General features: G+C 64.6%; 1 protein-coding gene across 1 annotated transcript; it reads right to left on the bottom strand.

The window, feature by feature from the left end:
• Nucleotides 1–3,315: 3,315 nt before the first annotated feature.
• On the bottom strand, nucleotides 3,316–8,811 carry LOC137466613 (proline-, glutamic acid- and leucine-rich protein 1-like; the record flags this gene model as incomplete). Its single annotated transcript, XM_068178289.1, has 5 exons — nucleotides 3,316–3,605; nucleotides 5,022–5,154; nucleotides 6,271–6,353; nucleotides 6,902–7,066; nucleotides 8,671–8,811. Coding segments are annotated over 5 exons (812 nt in total), but the record flags the coding sequence as incomplete, so codon positions are not given.
• Between the last annotated feature and the right edge of the window lie 1,259 nt (nucleotides 8,812–10,070).

Below are 10,070 nucleotides of genomic sequence, written 5' to 3'. Positions count from 1 at the left end.
CCTTCGCGCGGGACGCTGCCGGTTCGGGTGTTTCCGGAGCGGTTCGGCTCCTCCCGGTTCGGGTCCCCTCGGGCGGGTTCGGGTCCCTCCGCCGGGCCGGTCCCAGTCGTGTCACTCCGGGCGGTGCCCACCGGGGCGTGGCCAGAGCGGTGTGACGTCAGGGGGTCCCGGGGAATGACGTCAGGGCATCACCACCACGGGGGGGGGGTGGGGGGGGGGCTCTGGGGGGTCCCCGGGGTGTCCCCAGAAGGGGGGAGGGGCACCCACGTGTGTCCCCAGCCCGTGGGGGGGGTGACACGGGGGACAAAGGGCGGCGCCCCCCCCCCCCTCCCCCCCACGTCCCCCTCCCCCCCCCCGCTCGTTTTGGGCCGTTTCGGGCTGTTTTGGGAAGTTTGGCCGTTGCGGGGGCAACGCGACCGCGACCGCCCCAAATATTGACTTGGTTTCCATGGGAACGGGGTGGGGGAGGACAGGAACGGGGGTGGGTGGGTGGGGGGGACCCCGACGTCCGGTGGGGGAGGGGGGGGGGGGCTCAGGGCTCGGGGGGGTCGCGGGGACCCCCCAAATTCAGCCGGGGGGTGGGGAGGGGTCCCTCGCGGCTCAGCACCTGTGGGAGGAGGGGGCTTAGGGGGGGGGGCCCAGGTGTCCCGGACCCCACCCATGGCATCGGGACCCCCCCCCCCCATGGCCCTGCGACCCCCCACCCATGGCTGTGGGACCCCTCCCATGGCACCGGGACCCCACCCATAGATCTGGGACCCCCACCCATGGCCCTGGGACCCCCACCCATAGATCTGGGACCCCCACCCATGGCCCTGGGACCCCCACCCATAGATCTGGGACCCCACCCATGGCCCTGGGACCCCCACCCATAGATCTGGGACCCCCACCCATGGCCCTGGGACCCCCACCCATAGATCTGGGACCCCACCCATGGCACCAGGACCCTCCCCATAGTCCTGGGACCCCCACCTATAGATCTGGGACCCCACCCATGTCGTTGGGACCCCTACCCACCATAGATCTGGGACCCCACCCATGTCTCAGGACACCACCTATGGCCCTGAGACCCCCACCCATGGCTTTGGGACCCCCCACCCATGTCCCAGGACCCCCCCCAATGGGTGCCAGGACCCCCCCCAATGGGTGCCAGGGACCCCCCCACGGGTGCCAGGACACGCCTCAATGGGGTGCCAGGACCCCCACCCATGTCCCAGGACTCCCCCAAGGGTGCCAGGACCCCCCACGGGTGCCAGGACCCCCCTCAATGGGTGCCAGGACCCCCCTCGGGTGCCAGGACCCCCGCCCTGCCCCCCACCTCTCGCAGGACCCTCTCCCGCAGCTCCCGGGGGCTCAGGGGTCTCTCCTCTTCCTCCTCCTCCTCCTCCCCCACCGCGGGGTCCTCCCTGGGGGGGGGGAGGGGATGTGGGGGTCACCCCTGGGTGCTGTGACGGGGGGAGGGGAGCCCCCCCCTCCCATCACTGCCGGGGGGGGGCGGCGGGGGGGTCCCGGGGGGCTCACCTGGGGCTGGGGGGGCGGGGGAGGGGGGGGGGCGACTCCAAACGGCCTCGTTCCCTGCCAGGACCTGGGAGGGTGGGGGGCAATGAGGACCCCTCCCCCAGAACCCCCAGTTACTCCCCCCAGACTCCCCAGTTCCTCCCAGTTACCCCCAGTTCCTCCCAGTACTCTGAGTACTCCTAGTTAGTTCCTCCCAGTCCCTCCCAGTTCCTCTCAATTACTCCCAGTCCCTCCCAGTACTCTCCCAGTTACTCCCAGTCCCTCCCAGTTACTCCCAGTCCCTCCCAGTTCCTCCCAGTACTCCCAGTTACTCCCAGTCCCTCCCAGTACTCCCAGTTACTCCCAGTTCCTCCCAGTAACTCCCAGTGCCTCCCAGTACTGCCAGTTACCCCAGGTTCCTCCCAGTTCCTCCCAGTACTCCCAGTTCCCCTTGGTTCCTCCCAGTTCTTCCCACTTCCCCCCAGTTCCTCCAAGTTGCTCCCAGTTAGTCCCTCCCAGTACTCCCAGTATTCCCAGTTAGTCCCTCCAGTACTCCCAGTTGCTCCCAGTCCCTCCCAGTCACTCTCAGTTAGTCCCTCCCAGTATTCCCAGTTAGTTACTCCCAGTACTCCCAGTACTCCCAGTTGCTCCCAGTACTCCCAGTTGCTCCCAGTACTCCCAGTTAGTACCTCCCAGTACTCCCAGTTGCTCCCAGTCCCTCCCAGTACTCACAGTTAGTTACTCCCAGTACTCCCAGTCGCTCCCAGTACTCCCAGTATTCCCAGTTAGTTACTCCCAGTATTCCCAGTTAGTTTCTCCCAGTACCTCCAAGTTGCTCCCAGTACTCCCAGTTAGTTACTCCCAGTACTCCCAGTTGCTCCCAGTCCCTCCCAGTACTCCCAGTTAGTTACTCTCAGTACTCCCAGTTAGTGCCTCCCAGTACTCCCAGTTGCTCCCAGTACTCCCAGTTAGTCCCTCCCAGTACTCCCAGTTGCTCCCAGTACTCCCAGTTAGTTACTCCCAGTACTCCCAGTACTCCCAGTTGCTCCCAGTCCCTCCCAGTCCTCCCAGTTAGTTACTCCCAGTACTCCCAGTCCCTCCCAGTCCTCCCAGTGCTCCCAGTTGCTCCCAGTCCTCCCAGTTAGTTACTCCCAGTACTCCCAGTCCCTCCCAGTACTCCCAGTACTCCCAGTTGCTCCCAGTACTCCCAGTTGCTCCCAGTCCCTCCCAGTACTCCCAGTTGCTCCCAGTACTCCCAGTTCCTCTCAGTTACTCCCAGTACTCCCAGTTAGTTACTCCCAGTACTCCCAGTCCCTCCCAGTGCTCCCAGTGCTCCCAGTTCCTCCCAGTCCCTCCCAGTTAGTCCCTCCCAGTACTCCCAGTCCCTCCCAGTCCCTCCCAGTATTCCCAGTTAGTTACTCCCAGTACTCCCAGTACTCCCAGTACTCCCAAGTTGCTCCCAGTACTCCCAGTACTCCCAGTACTCCCAGTTGCTCCCAGTACTCCCAGTCCCTCCCAGTACTCCCAGTTAGTTACTCCAGTACTCCCAGTCCCTCCCAGTGCTCCCAGTTAGTTACTCCCAGTACTCCCAGTCCCTCCCAGTACTCCCAGTACTCCCAGTTGCTCCCAGTACTCCCAGTTAGTCCCTCCCAGTACTCCCAGTTGCTCCCAGTACTCCCAGTACTCCCAGTTGCTCCCAGTACTCCCAGTTGCTCCCAGTCCCTCCCAGTACTCCCAGTTAGTTACTCCCAGTACTCCCAGTCCCTCCCAGTGCTCCCAGTGCTCCCAGTGCTCCCAGTTTCTCCCAGTCCCTCCCAGTTAGTCCCTCCCAGTACTCCCAGTTGCTCCCAGTCCCTCCCAGTACTCCCAGTTAGTTACTCCCAGTACTCCCAGTCCCTCCCAGTGCTCCCAGTGCTCCCAGTTGCCCTCACCGGTGCTGGGGCTGCCCCCTCCCCAAGCAGCAGCCGGGTCACCCCGGCCTCCAGGCGCCGCAGCTGCTCCCACAGGGGGTCCCCGTCCCCGGGGGGGTCCCGCCGGGGGGGGGGGGTCCCCAGGGGGGTCGGGGTCCCCCTGCCCCTCCTCCAGCTGGGCCAGCAGCTCCCCCAGCCCTGGGGGGGGGGGGGGGAAGACACACCCGTGAGACCTCCCCCCAAAATCAGGGCGGACCCCAAAAACCTGCGTGTCCCCCCCACATTACACCCCAGGACCCCAAATTGCCCCTCCCAGGACCCCAAAATTGCCCCCCCAGAACCCCAAATTCCACCCCCAGACCCCAAATTCCACTCCCCGGAGCCCTAACTGTCCCTCAGGAGCCCAAAAAAAAACCACCCCGAGCCCAAATTACACCCCCAGACCCAAAATGGGCCCCCCACCCCCTGCCCCCGCAAGCCCCAAATTGTCCCCCCAGACCCTAAATTCCACCCCCCCGGAGCCTTAACTGCCCTTCGGGAGCCCAAAAAAAAGCCCCCCAGACCCAAAATTGCCCCCTCAGGACCCAAAAAAACCCCCATAACCCCCCTAATACCCCTCAGGACCCCAAAACTCAACCCCCAGACCCAAAATTGCCCCCTCAGGACCCAAAAAACCCCCATAACCCCCCTAATACCCCTCAGGACCCCAAAATCAACCCCCAGAGCCCAAATTGCCCCCCCCCAGCCTCAAATTCCACCCCAGACCCCCAAATTCCCCCCTCCAGGACCCCAAATTGCCCCCAGAGACCCCAAATTGCCCCCCCAGGACCCCAAATTCCACCCCCAGACCCATAAATTGCCCCTCAGGACCCCAAATCGCCCCCCAGACCCCAAATTTCCCCCTCTAGGATCCCAAATTGCTCCCCCAGACCCCCAAAAAACTCCCCATAAACCCCCAAATGCCCCTGCAGGTCCCCAAACTCCTCCTCCAGACCCGAAATTGCCCCCCCCCCCTCAGCCCCAAATCGCCCCCTAGGACCCCAAATTCCCCCTCCAGGAACCCAAATTGCCCCCCACAGACCCCAAATTCCCCTTCCAGACCCCAAATTCCACCCCAGACTCCAAATTCCCCCCCAGGACCCCCCAAATTTCCCCTCCCAGACCCCAAATTTCCCCTCCAGGACCCCAAATTCCACCCCCAGACCCCAAATTCCCCCTCTAGGACCCCAAATTCCACCCCCAGACCCAAAATTTCCCCTCCAGGACCCCAAATTCCCCCCCGGGACCCCAAATTACCCCTCCATGACCCCAAATCCCCCCTCCCAGACCCCAAATTTCCCCTCCAGGACCCCAAATTCCACCCCCAGACCCCAAATTCCCCCTCCAGGACCCCAAATCCCCCCCTCCCAGACCCCAGATTTCCCCTCCAGGACGCCAAATTCCACCCCCAGACCCCAAATTTCCCCTCCAAGACCCCAAATCCCCCCTCCCAGACCCCAAATTTCCCCTCCCAGACCCCAAATTTCCCCCTCCAGGACCCCAAATTCCACCCCCAGACCCCAAATCGCCCCCCCGGACCCCCAGTCTCCCCCAGGTGGGGGTTCCCCCCCGTACCCGCCCGCAGCTGCTCCAGCTGTTCCCTCCCCTGCCGTTCCTGCTCCCGCAGCTCCCGGATCTCAAATTCGGGGTCCCCCGGGGGTCCCCCCGGCTCCTCGGGGGTCTCGGCAGCAGCCACCGCTGCCCGGAGCTGGGGAGGGGGTTTGGGGGCGATTTGGGGGGGATTTGGAGGCTCTGGAGGGGTTTTGGCTGGAGGGATTTTGGGCAGGTTTTGGGGTGCTGGGAGGCGGTTCTGGGGGGGATTGGCAGGGTTTTGGGGTGTTGGGGGGGATTTGGGGTGTTAGGAAGGGTTTTGGGGGGTTTGGCAGGGTTTTGGGGTGTTGGGAGGGGATTTGGGGGGATTTAGGGTGTTGGCAAGGTTTTGAGGGGTTTGGCGGGGTTTTGGGGTGCTGGGAGGCAGTTTTGGGGGGGATTGGCAGGGTTTTGGGGTGTTGGGAGGGGATTTGGGGGGATTTAGGGTGTTGGCAAGGGTTTTTGGGTGGTTTGGCGGGGTTTTGGGGTGTTGGGAGGGGATTTGGGGGGGATTGGCAGGGTTTTGGGCTGGGAGGCAGTTTTGGGGGCTTTGGTGGGGTTTTGGGTGCTGGGAGGGGATTTGGGGGATTTAGGGTGTTGGGAAGGATTTTGGGGGGTTTGGCGGGGTTTTGGGGTGCTGGGAGGCGGTTTTGGGGGGGTTTGGCAGGGTTTTGGGGTGCTGGGAGGGGATTTGGGGTGTTAGGAAGGGTTTTGGGGGGGATTGGCAGGGTTTTGGGGTGTTGGAAGGGATTTGTGGGGATTTAGGGTGTTGGGAAGGGTTTTGGGGGGGTTTGGTAGGGTTTTGGGGTGCTGAGGGGGATTTAGGGTGTTGGGAAGGGTTTTGGGGGGGTTTGGCAGGGTTTTGGGGTGCTGGGAGGCGGTTTTGGGGGGGTTTGGGGGGGTTTTGGGGTGTTGGGAGGGGATTTGGGGGGATTTAGGGTGTTGGGAAGGGTTTTGGGGGGGTTTGGGGGGGTTTTGGGGTGTTGAGAGGGGATTTGGCGTGCTGGGAAGGGTTTTTGGGTGATGGGAGGCAGTTTTGGGGGGTTTGGGGGGATTTTGGGGTGTTGGGAGGGGATTTGGGGTGTCTGGAGAGGTTCTGGGGGCTCTCAGGGGGATACTGGGGTCCCTGAAGGGTGAAATTGGGGGAACGGGGTGGGGGGGATATTTGGGATGCAAGGAGATTTTGGGGTGTCTGGAGAGGTTTTGGGGTGCTGGAGGGGTTTTGGGGTCCCACCTGCTCCACCTGCTGCTGCAGCTCCTGGAGCTGCCGGTGCTGCTCCGTCAGCAGCAGGAACTGGGAGAAGGTCTGGGCCTCCCCTGCACCCCAAAAATCAGCATGGGAACTCCCTGAACCCCAGAAATCACCATGGGAAACCCCTGAACCCCAAAATCACAATGGGATCCCCCTGAACCCAGGAATCACCATGGGAACCCACCCTGAACCCCAGAAATCACCATGGGAAACCCCTGAACCCCCAAAATCAAAATGGGATCCCCCTGAACCCCAGGAATCACCATGGAAACCCCTGAACCCCAAAAATCAACATAGGAGCCCCAAAAATTACCATGGGAATCCACCCTGAACCCCAAAAATCACCATGGGGAACCCCTGAACCCCAAAATCAAAATGGGATCTCCCTGAACCCCAGGAATCACCATGGGAGCCCCAAAAATCACCATGGGAACCCACCCTGAACCCCAAAAATCACCATGGGAGCTCACCCTGAACCCCCACAATCACTATGGGGACCCACCTGAACCCCCAAAAATCAACATGGGAGCCCCAAAAATCACAATGGGAGCCCCCCCTGAACCCCCAAAATCACCATGGGACCCCTCAGAGCCCCCCCCAGGCCCCCCCTTACCATCCATCCAGGTCTCTTCCTCCTCCTCCTCCTCCTCCTCCTCCTCATTTTTGGGGGGCTCCAGCCCCTCCCCCACCCCCTCAGGGGGGTCCCCGGGCGTTTCTGGGGGGTCCCGGGGCTTCGGGTGGGGCCGTGCTGGGGGGGGGGGACATCCGTGAACCAGGGCTTGGGGGCACCTGGGGACCCCCAAAATCCTCCCCAAGGCAGCCAGGGAGCTCTGGGGACCCCCCCCAGTTGCCCCCCAAGCACCCCCAGTTGCCCCCAGGTGCCCCCCAGGATGCCCCCAAATGCCGCAAGCATCCCCCAGTTGCCCCTCAAGCACCCCTAGTTGCCCCCAGGTGCCCCCAAGTCCCCCCCCAGTTGCCCCCAGGTGCCCCCAAGTCCCCCCAAAGTGCCCCCCAGGATGCCCCCCCAAGCACCCCCAGTTGCCCCCTAATCCCCCCCAGTTGCCTCCCTGTTGCCCCCAGAGTGCCCCCAAGCACCCCCAGATGCCCCCAGTTGCCCACCAAGCAACCCAAGATGCCCCCAAAATGCCCCCAGATGCCCCAGGCACCCCCAAATACTCCCAGTTGCCTCCAGTTGCCCCCAGTTGCCCCCCAAGCAACCCAAGATGCCCCCACTTGACCCCAGGCACCCCCAGTTGGCCCCCAGAGACCCTCAGTTGCCCCCAGGCACCCCCCCAGTTGGCCCCCAGGTGCCCCCACTTGCCCCACACTAAGCACCCCACCCCAATTGCCCCCCAAGCACCCTCAGTTGCCCCCAGGCACCCCCCAGTCGGCCCCCAGGTGCCCCCCACTTGCCCCCTAAGCACCCCCAGTTGCCCCCCAGAGACCCTCAGTTGCCCCCAGGCACCCCCCAGGTGCCCCCAAGTGCCCCCACTTGCCCCCAAGCACCCCCAGTTGCCCCCAAGCACCCCCAGATGCCTCCAGGCACCCCCCAGGTACCCCCAGTTGCCCCCAAGCACCCCCAGTTGCCCCCCAAGCACCCTCAGTTGCCCCCAGGCACCCCACAGGTGCCCCCAAGTGCCCCCCACTTTGACCCCAAGCACCCCCAGTTGCCCCCCAGAGACCCCCAGATGCCCCCAGTCAGCCCCCAGGTGCCCCCACTTGCCCCCAAGCACCCCCAGTTGCCCCCCAGAGACCCTCAGTTGCCCCCAGTTGGCCCCCAGGTGCCCCCACTTGCCCCCAAGCACCCCCAGTTGCCCCCCAGAGACCCTCAGTTGCCCGCAGTCGGCCCCCAGGTGCCCCCAAGCACCCCCAGTTGCCCCCCAGAGACCCTCAGTTGCCCCCAGGCACCCCCCCAGGTGCCCCCAAGCACCCCCAGTTGCCCCCCAGAGACCCTCAGTTGCCCCCAGTCGGCCCCCAGGTGCCCCCAAGCACCCCCAGTTGCCCCCCAAGCACCCCCAGATGCCCCCAGTCAGCCCCCAGGTGCCCCCCACTTGCCCCCAAGCACCCCCAGTTGCCCCCCAGAGACCCTCAGTTGCCCCCAGACACCCCCCAGGTGCCCCCAAGTGCCCCCAGCTGACCCCAAGCACCCCCAGTTGCCCCCCAGAGACCCTCAGTTGCCCCCAGACACCCCCCAGGTGCCCCCACTTGCCCCCAAGCACCCCCAGTTGCCCCCCAGAGACCCTCAGTTGCCCCCAGTCGGCCCCCAGTCGGCCCCCAGGTGCCCCCAAGCACTCCCAGTTGCCCCAGTTGCCCCCCAGGTGCCCCCACTTGCCCCCAAGCACCCCCAGTTGCCCCCAGTTGCCCCCAGGTGCCCGCGGGTACCCGGGCGGGGCCGGGGTCTCTCCTTGGCAGCCAGGAAGCTCCGCAGGCGCCGCTGCCGCTCCCGGCGCCGGCCCCGCTCCCGCTCGGCCTCGGCCAGAGCCCCCCGGGACCCCCGGGACCCCCGGGACCCCCCCCGGAGCCCTGCGGGGATCAAAAGATTTGGGGGGGCTCCGGGAGCTTGGCGGGGGGGGGGTTTGGGGGATTTGGGGTGTCAGGGGGGTTTGGGGTGTCGGGTTGGGGAGTATTGGGGAAATTTGGGGGGTTTTGGGGGTTCCAGGGGGGTTTTGGGGGGCTCCAGGGTTTTTTTGGGGGGTTCCAGAGGGGGTTTTGGGGTTCCAGGGGGTTTTGGAGGGATCCAGGGGGGGTTCCAGGGGGTTTTTGGGGGGTTCCAGGGGGGTTTTGGGGGGCTCCAGGGTTTTTTTGGGGAGTTCCAGAGGGGTTTTGGGGTTCCAGGGGGTTTTGGGGGGATCCAGAGGGGGGTTTTGGGGGGTTCCAGGGGGGTTTTGGGGGGATCCAGGGGGGTTTTGGGGCTCAGGGGGGTTTTTGGGGGGTTCCAGGGGGTTTCAGGGACCCAGGGGGGTTTTAGGGGGATCCAGGGGGTTCTGGGGGGTTCCAGTGGGGTTTCGGGGTTCCAGGGGTTTTGGGGGGATCCAGGGGGTTTTGGGGCTCAGGGGGGTTTTTGGGGGGGATCCAGGGGGGTTTCGGGGTTCCAGGGGTTTTGGGGCTCAGGGGGGTTTCGGGGTTCCAGGGGGTTTTGGGGGGGATCCAGGGGGGTTTCGGTGTTCCAGGGGGTTTTGGGGCTATCCAGGGGGCTTTTGAGGGGGTTCCAGGGGGTTTTTGGGGGGATCCAGGGGGGTTTTGGGGGGCTCCAGGGTTTTTTTGGGGGGTTCCAGAGGGGGTTTTTGGGGTTCCAGGGGGTTTTGGAGGGATCCAGGGGGGGTTCCAGGGGGTTTTTGGGGGGATCCAGGGGGGTTTTTGGGGGCTCCAGGGGTTTTTTTGGGGGGTTCCAGAGGGGTTTCGGGGTTACAGGGGGGTTTTGGGGGGATCCAGGGGGGTTTTGGGGGGATCCAGGGGGGTTTCAGGGCTCAGGGGGGTTTTGGGGGGATACAGGGGGGTTTCGGGGATCCAGGGGGGTTTTGGGGGATCCAGGGGGGTTTTGGGGGGCTCCAGGGTTTTTTTGGGGGGTTCCAGAGGGGGTTTCGGGATTCCAGGGGGTTTTGGGGGGATCCAGGGGGGTTTCAGGGCTCAGGGGGGTTTTGGGAGGGATCCAGGGGAGTTTCGGGGTTCCAGGGGGGTTTTGGGGGATCCAGGGGGGTTTTGGGGCTCAGGGGGGTTTGGGGTCCCCACCCGTCACTCGTGGCCGTCGCTGCTCGCTCCAGCTCGGCCTCGATCTCCCGCTG

Source organism: Anomalospiza imberbis, unplaced genomic scaffold (genome assembly GCF_031753505.1).
Source record: "Anomalospiza imberbis isolate Cuckoo-Finch-1a 21T00152 unplaced genomic scaffold, ASM3175350v1 scaffold_331, whole genome shotgun sequence".
In the NCBI taxonomy this organism is placed as follows: Eukaryota; Metazoa; Chordata; class Aves; order Passeriformes; family Viduidae; genus Anomalospiza; species Anomalospiza imberbis.
Note: the sequence above shows the minus strand (reverse complement) of the source record. Positions and strands in the feature narration are given on the sequence as shown.